The sequence below is a fragment of the Chiloscyllium plagiosum genome, unplaced genomic scaffold (genome assembly GCF_037043375.1).
Source record: "Chiloscyllium plagiosum isolate Xiang-an unplaced genomic scaffold, Cpla_swu_hap1 HiC_scaffold_14, whole genome shotgun sequence".
NCBI classification, from domain to species: Eukaryota; Metazoa; Chordata; class Chondrichthyes; order Orectolobiformes; family Hemiscylliidae; genus Chiloscyllium; species Chiloscyllium plagiosum.
In genome coordinates, this window is record NW_028270152.1 from 4,242,717 (window position 1) to 4,255,878 (window position 13,162).

The 13,162-nt window shown below is 47.3% G+C and overlaps 1 protein-coding gene across 4 annotated transcripts in view; it reads left to right on the forward strand.

The window, feature by feature from the left end:
- LOC122558782 (netrin-4) overlaps window positions 1-13,162 on the forward strand; it is a 42,902-nt gene that overhangs the window by 9,491 nt on the left and 20,249 nt on the right. For 3 of the 4 annotated variants that reach the window (XM_087994047.1, XM_043707553.2, XM_043707554.2), the window contains exons 3-5: window positions 5,054-5,329; window positions 7,169-7,295; window positions 9,663-9,851. In XM_087994047.1, coding sequence (XP_087850173.1) covers window positions 5,054-5,329; window positions 7,169-7,295; window positions 9,663-9,851 — 592 coding nt within the window. The remainder of the gene's footprint in view (window positions 1-5,053; window positions 5,330-7,168; window positions 7,296-9,662; window positions 9,852-13,162) is intronic. The other variant, XM_043707555.2, reaches the window with a different exon arrangement.

The window sequence follows — 13,162 nt, forward strand, 5'->3', positions numbered from 1 at the left end:
CCACACATCCCTGGACACTATGGGCAATTTAGCATGGCTAATTTACCTAACCTGCACATCTTTGGATTGTAGGAGGGAACACAGACACACACTCACACAGACACACACTCACACAGACACACACTCACAGACACACACTCACAGACACACACTCACAGACACACACACAGTCACCTGAGGCTGAAATCGAACTCGGGTCCTTGGTGCTGTGAGGCAGCAGTGCTAGCCATTGTGCCAGTACTTATAGCATAGAAAAACGCTGTTATGCCCATGTTACCTGTGAGAACAGTTTAGCTGGTATCACATCTTTCCCAAATCTGAAATTCTTTATCCTTTGATGCTGAGTGAATTCTCTTTTGGTTACTGTTCGGTTTTGTGTGAAAGCACTTCAGCATATAAGGGAAACGCAAAAATAAGGCAATGGTTCAGAAGGAGTTAATGTTTATGTTGCATTAGACTCTGCCCAATCTGATGAAGTCTCAGTGCCTGTTGGTGGGAATGGTTGGGTTCTCTGCACTGCCAAAGGGAGCAGGTGTAGTGTGCACAGCTCCTGAGAGTCTTTCACAATGACTATAAAAGCTATTATGGCAGTGTGATAGTATCTCTATTTCTGGGGCTAGAGGTTCAAGTTCCCTCAAGTCATAACATTTCTGTAACAGATTGATTAAAAATATTAATTATTCCACAAAGGTTTTTATGATTCAGCGATAATGTCTGTATCTCTGAGCCAGGAGGCCTGATGTCAAGTCCCACCTGCTCCAGAGATGTGTAATAACATCTCTAAACAGGTTGCTTGCAACATATTAAACTTTCTTGTTATTAAAGACAAGTGCCTCTTCAGTTTAGACTCTCCCATGGTCTATCCTCAAACACTGACTGCTAGGGCTTGGAATCCAGAGGAAAAGGCTTAGATGACAGCAAACAACTCACCTTCCAAACCCGCCACCACTTCCATCCAGAAGGACAAGGGCAGCAGGTATATGGGAACACCATCCCCTGCAGGTTCCCCTCCAAGTCCTTCACTGAACTGACTTGGAAATATATTGCTGTTCTTTAACTGTCGCTGGGTCACAATCATGGAATTCCCTCCCTAAGGGCACTGTGGGTCGACCTACAGCACATGGATTGCAGCGGTTCAAGAAGGCAGCTCACCCCCACCTTCTCAAGGAGGCAACTAGGGACAAGGAATAAACATTGGGTTTTGCTGAGATGTAAATGACTGAAAATATATGTGATGTTTGGAATTCAATGGGACATGGGGCGGGGGTTAGAGATGTTTGTGGAGATGGGATTCTACGTTGCACCTTCAGCCCCTCAAGCATACCTCACCCTGACTGGGAAAGATGGTGCCAATTCTTCTACGTTGTTGAGTTCATATGCACAATGAACCTGATTTAGACAGAATAACTCCCTGCTCATTTGTCCTCAAAGCCAGTTAACTTCATCTACCTGCCTGGGGAGTCTTGAAAGAGTTCTGCAGTTTAAAGGGTTTAGGGGTCAGCTGGTCAAAACCTTCAAGACATTAAGCAGAAGTAAGGATAGACAGAAAATATCTCCTTTTGCTGATTGGTGTGTCCAAGACAAGTGGACACAGTCTAAAAAAATGAAGCTAGATCTTGCAACAGAGAAATTAGGAAAGGTTTCTATATGGGACCAATTGGCATACCCTTCCATAGTGGCAATTGCTGTTACATTTTGGAGGATGATTGGTATGTGTATTTAGATTGTGGATCAGCCTTGATCTCATTAAGTAGCAGAACAGAACAAAGGGGCTGAGTGCCCTCCTCGTCTCCCGATTATCCTGTACATTCAAATGTTTTTATTCACTTGTAGGATGTGGGCATTGGTGGCTGGGCCAACATTTATTGCCCGTTCCTAGGTGTCCCCTTGAGAAGGTGGGGGTGAGCTGCCTTCTTGAGCCGCTGCAGTCCATGTGCTGTGGGTTGACCCACAATGCCCTTAGGGAGGGAATTCCAGGATTCTGACCCAATGACTCTGAAGGAACAGCGATATATTTCCAAGTCAGGATGGTGAGGGGCTTGGAGGGGAACTCACAGGGGGTGGTGTTCCCATGTATCTGCTGCCCTTGTCCTTCTAGATGGAAGTGGTTGTGGGTTTGGAAGATGCTGTCTGAGGATCTTTGGTGAATTTCTGCAGTGCATCTTGTAGATGGTACACACTGCTGCTACTAAGTGTTGATGGTGTAGGGAGTGGGTGTTTGTGGATGTGGTGCCAATCAAGCAGCTGCTTTGTCCTGGATGGTGTCAAGCTTCTTGAGTGTTGTTGGAGCTGTCCCCATCCAGGCAAGTGGGGAGGATTCCATCACACTCCTGACTTGTACCTTATAGATGGTGGACAGGATTTGGGGAGTCAGGAGGGGAGTTACTCACCGCAGTATTCCCAGCCTCTGACCTGCTCTTGTAGCCGCTGTTTATACGGGAGTGCAGTCGAATTTCTAGTCAATGGCAATTTGACACAAACTTTACTGTACTTGACTGTCTTGCTTTTTCCCTATTGTCAAGCCTGACTGACAATATCTCGCCCTGTGTTCACAACGAGGAGATCAGAACATGATCTAAAAACCAGGAGCAAGAGTAGGCCATTTGGCCCCTTCAGCCTGCTCTCCCATTCATGGCTGATCTTTTCGTGGACCCAGCTCCACTTCCCCGCCCGCTCACCATGACCCTTAATTCCCTTACTGTTCAAAATATTATCGTAGCTTTAAACACATTTACTGAAGAAGCTTCAACTCCTTCACTGGGCAGGGAATTCCATAGATTCACAGCCCTCTGGGTGAAGAAGTTCCTTCTCAATCCAGTCCTAAATCTGCTCCCCCTAATTTTGAGGATATGCCCTCTTGGTCTAGTTTTACCTGCCAGTAGAAACATCCTCTATACTTCTATCTTTTTTTATTGGGCGGCACGGTGGCACAGTGGTTAGCACTGCTGCCTCACAGCGCCAAGAGACCCGGGTTCAATTCCCGCCTCAGGCGACTCTCTGTGTGGAGTTTGCACGTTCTCCCCGTGTCTGTGTGAGTTTCCTCCGGGTGCTCCGGTTTCCTCCCATAATCCTATTGATTAGGTGAATTGGCCATGCTAAATTGCCCATAGTGTTAGGTGAAGGGGTAAATGTAGGAGAATGGGTTATGCTTCAGTGGGTCGGTGTGGACTTGTTGGGCTGAAGGGTCTGTTTCCACACTGTAAGTAATCTAATCTAATCTAATCTAATCTTATTCCCTTTATATTTTTATATGTTTCTATAAGATCCCCTCATTCATCTAAATTCCAATGAATATAATCCCAGTATAGGAGATATCGCCACTCCCTCACCACCCGACGCCTGGAGGAAGAACACCTTATTCTCTGCCTTGGGACCCTTCAACCCCAGGGCATCAATGTGGACTTCACCAGTTTCCTCATTTCCCCTCCCCCCACCTTACCCCAGTTCCAACCTTCCAGCTCAGCACCGCCTCATGACCTGTCCTACTTGTCAATCTTCCTTCCCACCTATTCACTCCACCCTCCTCTCTGACCTATCACCTTTACCCCCATCTCCATCCACCTATTGCACTCTCAGCTACCTTTCCCCCCAGCCCCATCCCTCCCTCCCATTTATCTCTCCACCCCCCCGAGGCTCCCAGCCTCATTCCTGATGAAGGGCTCTGGCCCGAAACATCGATATTCCTGCTCCTCGGACACTGCCTCACCTCTGCGCTTTTCCAGCAACACCCTCTCAACCATAATTCCAGTCTAGTCAGTGGGCGGCACGGTGGCACAGTGGTTAGCACTGCTGCCTCACAGCGCCTGAGACCCGGGTTCAATTCCCGCCTCAGGCGACTGACTGTGTGGAGTTTGCACATTCTCCCCGTGTCTGCGTGGGTTTCCTCTAGGTGCCACAGTTTCCTCCCACAGTCACAAAGATGTGCAGGTCAGGTGAATTGGCCATGCTAAATTGCCCGTAGTGTTAGGTAAGGGGTAAATGTAGTGGTATGGGTGGGTTGCGCTTCGGCGGGTCGGTGTGGACTTGTTGGGCCGAAGGGCCTGTTTCCACACTGTAATGTAATGTAATGTAATCTCCTCATAAACCAACCCCCTCAACTCCAGAATCAACCTAGTGAATCCCCTCTGCACCCCCTCCAGTGCCAGTACATCCTTTCTCAAGTAAGGAGACAAAAACTGCACACACTACTCCAGGTGTGGCCTCACCAGCACCCTGTACAGCTGCCAAATAACAGCACCCGATACAGATGCAAGACATGCTGAGCAATGGGGTATGAGCAGAGAAGTGAGAAATAATTCGAGAGCTTTTTCAAAGAGCTGACAGGGGTAGGATGGACCAAATGGATGTAAAGCATTGGAAACAGTTCAGAGAAGCTTTATCGGACTCATACCTGGAATTGGGTGGTGTGGGGCTGTGGGAACAATGCCTTAAGTGGAAAGAATTGACAGGCTCAGCTTGTATCCGTTGGAGTCCAGAAAAGTAAGAGGTGATTTGTTTGGAAGGTATAAGATCGTGAGAGACAGTGGACGTGGACAAGATCTAGTAGCAGGGTTCACTGTTTACAAACCAGCATTCACCCATTTACATCATAGACCACCGTCTTCTCTGCGGGTCATGAGTCTTCGGAACTCTCTTCCTGCAGAGGCTGCAGAAGCAGAGGCTTTGAACAGTTTTACGGCAGAGGTGGCTTCTTTTAAGTGGGGGTGGGGGGGTGAAAGGTTATTGGGGTAGGTAGGAATGTGGATATGAGGTTATAATCTGATTGGGAATGATCTTATTAATTGGTGCTGCAGGTTTGATGGACCGAATGGCCTACTCCCAATTTGTATGTTCACATGTCCACAGCAAAGCCTTGGCCAATCAGAGTTGACTTGCCAACCAACTACAGCCTTTCCTCCTGTGGTATAAATTGATGTGATCATTGAGAGATTTGGCATTCTTGCCATGGTCCTGATGAGTGCAGGATGTAAAGCTTTGACAAGAGGTGTGTCGTTTCAGAAACATTCCGGCGCTGTGCTAGCGACGATTCTTTACGCTGTGCTGTGTGTTGCAGGTAATATTCCGTGCCTTATCCCCCGCCAACAGGATTGAAAATCCTTACGGTCCGGATGCTCAGGACCTCCTGAAACTGACTAATCTCCGTCTCCACTTGCTGAAACAGCAGGAGTGCCCTTGTCAGCCTGGGACACTGATGGAGAAGCCTCAGAGATTTGCCCATTACGCAGTCTATGACTTGATTGTCCAGGGAAGTTGCTTCTGTAACGGGCACGCTGAGGAGTGTCAGCCATCAGATGAGGCCAAGCAAAGGAGCAGGAACACACATGCCATGGTGAGTAAAGCTGGACGCTACACACTCTCTCCTCAGTAGGCAGCTGCGACCTCCCCTTTCTCCTTCCCATGTTGATGGACCATTTGAAACCAGCCGTGGTTTTTGAGGTGAGAAGGGAAAGCTCAGAGAAGCTGACACTGTCCATACGTGGTGAAGGGACGGCGATATCTCTCCAAGTTAGGATGGTGAGTGGAGGCGAACTTGCAGGGGGGTGGTGTTCCCACGTTTCTGCTACCCTTATCCTTTGGGAGAGGTCACAGTTTGGGAAGATGCTGTTGAAGGACAGAAAGATATGTTGATATAACGAGATGATGGAGTGGGGAGAGGTATAACAGAAGCATTAACCTATTAAGAAAGGATTCATATTGTTTAAAATATCTCCATAGATGCTGGTATCCCATCACCAAGTCAGCCTTTACCTACACGTGGAGAGTCCCTGACACTGATCCAGCTCCCTCAGAGCCAGCTCTCAGAATGAACAGAACCTCTGACACTCCTGCTTATTTTTTTTAAATGAAGGAAATTCAAAATCTCTTGTAAATGTTTTTTCTAGCCCCACACTACCACATAACTGCGGTAGCGCTTATTTTTCCCCAGCACCCATGGTGTGTGTGTGCAGCTGTGAGACACAGTGAAAGATGCATGAATCTTTATTCAATTTCCACCACCAGGAAGATAGGAAAACACTCGAGTGGCCAGTGACAAGCAGTGCCCTTCACATCAAAGGGCAATGCTGTGTGATCAAACAGTGAAGGGGAGGGCAGGGATTAAATCAAACTAGAGACACTCCTGTTTATTCATTTATTTTTTTCTCTTTAAAAAAGAGAGACACTCCTGTTTATACCTGTCAGCCATGGCTCCCTGATTGGGGCTGTTAATCTGATCCAATCAGGGAACTCATTCTCCGAGCCTCTTCCCTGCCCCAGTTCACCTCAGTACAATCATGACATTTTTAAGTTTCAGTCTTAACTTTTTGTGGCTGGTTTAATGGGTAATTGTTGCACAAATGCAGCAAGATGCTGAAATTCATGGATGATATCCCATTTTCGAGAGGCTAATTGCTGAGTGGAACATATCATTCATCAAGGCCTCATGGCATTGTCTCTAGGCTAGTAATCCAGAAACCCCCAGTAATGTCGTGGGGACCTGAGTTCAAATCCCGCCTTGGCAGATAGTGGAATTTGTATTCAGTAAGAGTCTGTAATTAACAGTCTGTGGTTCATATGTGGAATAAACTGCCAGAGGAAGTGGAAGATGCAGGTACAATTACAAAGTTTTAAAAGACATTTGGACAAGTACAATGAATCAGAAAGGTTTGGAGGGATATAGGCCAAACACATGCAAGTGGGACAAGTTTAATTTGGGAACTTGGTGGGTGTGGATGAGTTGGACTGAAGGATCTGTTTCTGTGCTGGATAACTCTATGGCTATGACTCTATGACTACAAATGCCCTGTTGATTCATCTGAAAATTATCTAGTTCACTAAATGCCCTTTTAGGGAAGGAAATCTTCCATTGTTACCCTGTCTGGACTACATATGATTCCAGACGCACAGCAATGGGGTTGACTCTCAACTGCAATTAGGGACAGGCAATAGACATTCTTGTGGCCAGTTATGCCCACTTCCCATGAGTTAATTTAAAAAGGTTGTGGTAATTCCTAATGCATGGAGTAAATTTTTCCACTCACTGATGACCATGAATGACATTCAGCATCGCTTTATTTTGACAGCAAAATATTTCTGGTGAAATGTAGCATTTTTAAAATTGGAAGGAAAGTTTTAATTTCTCCTTTGGAGTCCATTCTTCATCACTCTCTCAGCTGTTCCTATGGCCTAGGTGCATGCCAAGTGTGTCTGCAGGCATAACACTGCTGGGGACCACTGTGAGAGGTGCACTCCCCTCTACAATGACCAGCCATGGCAACCGGGGGATGGAAAAACCGGAGCACCGAATCAATGTGCAAGTAAGGAGCCTTGCTTCTGATTTACATTCACAATGAAACCTTTCAGCAAAAGCCCACAAATCAGATAAACATCTCAGAGAGGTCACAGGAACTGGAATAATGTTGAGGGAGCTTTACCGTATCTAACCCCGTGCTGTCTGTGTCCTGGGGGTGTTTGATAGGGGACAATATAGAGGGAGCTTTACTCTGTATCTAACCCAGTGCTGTCCCTGTCCTGGGAGTGTTTGATGGGGACAGTGTAGAGGGACCTTTACTCTGTATCTAACCCCATACTGTCCCTGTCATGGGAGTGTTTGATGAGGGACAATGTAAAGAGGGAGCTTTACTCTGTATCTAACCCCATGCTGTCCCTGTCATGGGAGTGTTTGATGAGGGACAATGTAAAGAGGGAGCTTTACTCTGTATCTAACCCTGTGCTGTCCTGGTCCTGGGAGTGTTTGATGGGGGACAGTGTAGAGGGACCTTTACTCTGTATCTAACCCCATGCTGTCCCTGTCATGGGAGTGTTTGATGGGGGACAGTGTAGAGGGACCTTTACTATGTTTCTAACCCTGTGCTGTCCCTGTCCTGGGAGTGTTTGGTGGGGGACAGTGTAGAGGGACCTTTACTCTGTATCTAACCCTGTGCTGTATCTGCCTGTGAATGTTGAATGGGAAGAGGAACATTTAATTTGATCCTCGGAGGAAGTGCTGGATGTCTCAACACATCAAAGTGGATAAATCCCCAGGACCTGATCAGGTGTACCCTACAACTCTGTAGGAAGCTAGCAAAGTGATTGCTGGGCCTCTTACTGAGGTATTTGTATCATTGATAGTCACAGGTGAGGTGCCGGCAGACTGGAGGTTGGCTAATGTGGTGCCACGGTTCAAGAAGGGTGGTAAGGACAGGCCAGGAAACTATAAACCAGTGAGCCTGACCTTGGTGGTGGGCAGGTTGTTGGAGGGAATCCTGAGGGACAGGATTTACATATATTTGGAAAGGCAAGGACTGATTAGGGATAGTCAACATGGCTTTGTGCATGGGAAATCATGTCTCATGAACTTGAATGAGTTTTTTGAAGAAGTAACAAAGAAGATTGATGAGGGCAGAGTGGTGGATGTGATCTATATGGACTTCAGTAAGGCGTTCGACAAGGTTCCCCATGGGAGACTGGTTAGCAAGGTTAGATCTCATGGAATACAGGGAAAACTAACCATTTGGATACAGAACTGGCTCAAAGGTAGAAGACAGAGGGTGGTGGTGGAAGGTTGTTTTTCAGACTGGAGGCCTGTGACCAGTGGAGTGCCACAAGGATCGGTGCTGGGTCCACTACTTTTTGTCATTTACATAAATGATTTGGATGCGAGCATAAGAGGTACAATTAGTAAGTTTGCAGATGACACCAAAATTGGAGGTATAGTGGACAGCGAAGAGGGTTACCTCAGATTACAACAGGATCTTGATCAGATGGGTCAATGGGCTGAGAAGTGGCAGATGGAGTTTAATTCAGATAAATGTGAGGTGCTGCATTTTGGGAAAGCAAATCTTAGCAGGACTTATTCACTTAATGGTAACATCCTAGGGAGTGTTGCTGAACAAAGAGACCTTGGAGTGCAGGTTCATAGCTCCTTGAAAGTGGAGTCGCAGGTAGATAGGATAGTGAAGATGGCGTTTGGTATGCTTTCCTTTATTGGTCAGAGTATTGAGTACAGGAGTTGGGAGGTCATGTTGCAGCTGTACAGGACATTGGTTAGGCCACTGTTGGAATATTGCGTGCAATTCTGGTCTCCTTCCTATCGAAAAGATGTTGTGAAACTTGAAAGGGTTCAGAAAAGATTTACAAGAATGTTGCCAGGGTTGGACGATTTGAGCTACAGGGAGAGGCTGAACAGGCTGGGGCTGTTTTCCCTGGAGCGTCTGAGATTGAGGGGTGATCTTATAGAGGTTTACAAAATCATGAGGGGCATGGATAGGATAAATAGACAAAGTCTTTTCCCTGGGGTTGGGGAGTCCAGAACTAGAGGGCATAGGTTTAGGGTGAGAGGGGAAAGATATAAATGATAATAAGTGCCCCTCTGAATCTTGTTTTGCGGCCAGTGTGCTTGACTTCTGTTTCTGGTCAGAGCGAACATTACGTGTTGAATGGGAACATGTTGTAAACTGTCAGTGATGAATCAGCTGGGACTCCCTGCTGTGATTAGGAAGTCCAGCCTGATTCAAAGTCGGAAGTCACCAGTGATGGTTTCCATTGTGCTCTGGGCAAGGGTCCAGGCCAGAGGCTGTCTCTGGCTCTCAGTGAGCTACCAGCCCAAGGGAGAAGAGGGTGAAAGATTGGGGAATGTGAGTCGGGAGGGGATGGATGACGAGACTATGTTGGTACTCTGACAGAATGCCAATGCCACGGCCACGCCAAGAGCTGCCGCTTTGACCACCGAACCTGGTTGGCATCGGGCAAACGGAGCGGAGGAATCTGTCTCTCCTGCCAGCACCACACAGAGGGTCGGCACTGCCAACGCTGTGCACCTGGTTATTACAGAGACCGCGAGAAACCGCTCTCAGCACCTGATGCCTGCAAATGTGAGTATTCCACAAAATATCCCGGAGAATGTTCACCTCCCACCCAACGTGTGGCCCAGAGGTCAGCGACTTCTCCCACACTCCAACATACTGGGCACAGGGTCATCACACACCAGAGACATGGGCACAATACTATACCCAGTGCTGAGGGAGTGCCACACTGTCAGAGGGTCAGTGCTGAGGTTGTGCCGCATTGTCAGAGGGTCAGTGCTGAGGGAGCGTCACACTGTCAGAGGGTCAGTGCTGAGGGAGTGCCGCACTGTCAGAGGGTCAGTGCTGAGGTTGTGCCGCACTGTCAGAGGGTCAGTGCTGAGGGATTGCCAGTGTCAGAGGTTCAGTGCTGAGAGAGTGCGGCATTGTCGGAGGGTCAGTGCTGAGGGACCACCGCACTGTCGGAGGGTCAGTGCTGAGGGAATGCGGCACTGTCGGTGGGTCAGTGCTGAGGGAGCGCCGCTCTGTCAGAGGTTCGGTGCTGAGAGAGTGCAGCACTGTTGGAGGGTCAGGGCTGAGGGAGCACCGCAGTATCAGAGGGTTGTTATTGAGAGAGTGCCACACTATCAGAGGGTCAATTCTGAGGGGCCGACAAACAGTTGGAGAGAGCGCATTGCTGTTTACATGTTTGTTGTTGGAGGACTAGTTTTCTCTCTCTTCAGTGGGGGTTTTTTTTTAATTGTTCCTGTGTCACTAACTGTTTCATTTGGTAAAACGGGTTACCTTTCCTGTAGAGACAAATCCTTTCAATCTCTCTGCATCACCTAATTTTTGTGCCATTGTGAATGGGCAATGTTTCACTTATCTTCCTTTCCCAAACCTGTCCTAATTGTGCATTGAGAGTGTGTTGTTGGGAAAGCACAGTAGGTCAGGCAGCATCCGAGGAGCAGGAGAGTCACTATTTCGAGCATAAGCCCTTCATCAGGAAAGAGCTTATGCTCGAAACATTGTCTCTCATGCTCCTCGGATGCTGCCTGACCTGCAGAGCTTTCCCAGCGCCACACTATTTTACCCTGACTCTCCAACATCTGGAGTCCTCACTTTCTCCTAATCGTGCATCCCTCAATTAAAACCCCTCCATCTCCTTTATTCAAAGAACAATCCTAGCTTCTCCAACCCCCCAAACTGAACAATAACATTTGCACTCTCTCTGAAACGATCCTGGTCAATCTCCTCTATCCATCTCGAGGACCTTCCTGAAGGGTTGGGCCAGGTTGTGATGTCATGGGGGGTTAGTAATCCGGAATGTTCTGAGGTCACGGGCCCTAACCGCACCTGTTTCAGTGGAACTTGGAATTCGCCTCATGATGTCCATATTGGCTATTGTAGAATCAGACAGTACAGTGGAGGCCCTTTGGCCCATCTAGACTGTACTGCCAAAAATATACTATTACCTACGTTAGTCCCATTTTCCCAAACTAGGCCCATTGCCTGGAACGTTATGACCTTTCAAGAACTCATCTAAGGACCTTTTAAAGGTTGTGAGGTTCCCCGCCTCAAGCCCCCCTCCCAGGCAGCACATTCCAACCCCCCACCACCCTCTGGGTAAAAGAGATTTACCTGAAAATCCCCCTCAAGAAGGTGGATAGCGAGGGTCTTTTCCCTAAGGTGGGGGATTTCAGGACTAGGGGGCATATTTCTAAGGTGAGAGGAGGAAAACTTAGAAGGGACTTGAGGGGTAACTTTATCACACAGAGGATGGTTCGTGTGTGGGATGAACAGCCAGAGGAAGTGGTAGGTGAAGGTACACTTACAACATTTTGATAGGTACATAAATAGGAAAGGTTTAGAAGGATATGGGCAAAATGCAGCCAAGTAGGACCAGTCCAGTTTGGGAAACTTGGTCAGCACGGACATATTGGGCCGAAGGGTCTGTTTCCGTGCAGTCTGACTCTGACTCTACAATCTATGCTTCTACTGATAAAGGTAAGAGCCTTTTACACCACCCAGTTAACCTGATGTACCACCTTCACCCCCACACCTTCAGGACAAATACTGAGAGATCCCTCCGTTCCTCTGAGACTGCTAGTTATTGAGTAGAACTCATCTGGTTCATTGATATTCCTTTGGTGAAAGAAACTGACTACAAGTGACTCCAGGCCCACAGCAATGTGGTTGACCCTTAACTGTCCTCTGCAATGACGGCAAGAAGCCAATTGGGGCAATTAGGGATGGGGGACAAAGGCTGGTGACACCCACGTGAATAAGTGTATGAATAGGAAGGGTTTGGAGGGATATGGGCCGGGTGCTGGCAGGTGGGACTAGATTGAGTTGCGATATCTGGGTCAGCATGGACAAGTTGGACTGAAGGGTGTTTCTGTGCTGTACATCTCTATGACTCTTATGACTCGATACATCGAGTCCCCATCATAGGTACACTCCCATGTCGGTGAGAACTTTGGTGATAGTGACCACAATTCGGTTATGTTTACTTTAGTGATGGAAAGGGATAGGTATATAACGCAGGGCAAAAGTTATAGCTAAGGGAAAGGCAATTACGATGTGATTAGGTAAGATTTAGGATGCATAGGATGGGGAGGAAACTGCAGGAGAAGGGCACAACTGAAATGCGGAGCTTGTTCAAGAAACAACGACTGTGTGCCCTTGATAAGTATGTACCGGTCAGGCAGGGAGGAAGTGGTCGAGCGAGGGAGCCGTGATTTACTAAAGAAGTTGAATCACTTCTCAAAATGAAGAAGAAGGGTTATGTTAGGATGAGATGTGATGGTTCAGTTAGGGCACTTGAGAGTTACAAGTTAGCCATGAAAGACCTTAAGAGAACTAAGAAGAGCCAGGAGGAGACATGAAAAGTCATTGGTGGATAGGATCAAGGAAAACCCTAAGGCTTTCTATAGGTATATCAGGAATAAAAGAATGACTGGAGTAAGATTAGGGCCAATCAAGTATTGTAGTGGGAAGTTGTGCATTGAGTCAGAGGAGAAAAGGGAAGAGCTAAATGAATACTTTTCATCAATATTTACACTGGAAAAAGACAATGTGGTCAAGGAGGATACTGAGGTACAGGCTATTAGACTGGATGGGATTGAGGTTCATAAGGAGGAGGTGTTAGCAATTCTGGAAAGTGGGAAAATAGAAAAGTCCCCTGGGATGGATGGGATTTATCCTAGGATTCTCTGGGAAGCCAGGGAGGAGATTGCAGAGCCTTTGGCTTTGATCTTTAAATCGTCATTGTCGACAGGAATAGTGCCAGAAGACTGAAGGATAGCAAATGCTGTCCCCTTGTTTAAGAAGGGGAGTAGAGACAACCCTGGAAATTATAGACTAGTGAGCCTTACTTCGGTTGTGGGTAATGTGTTGGA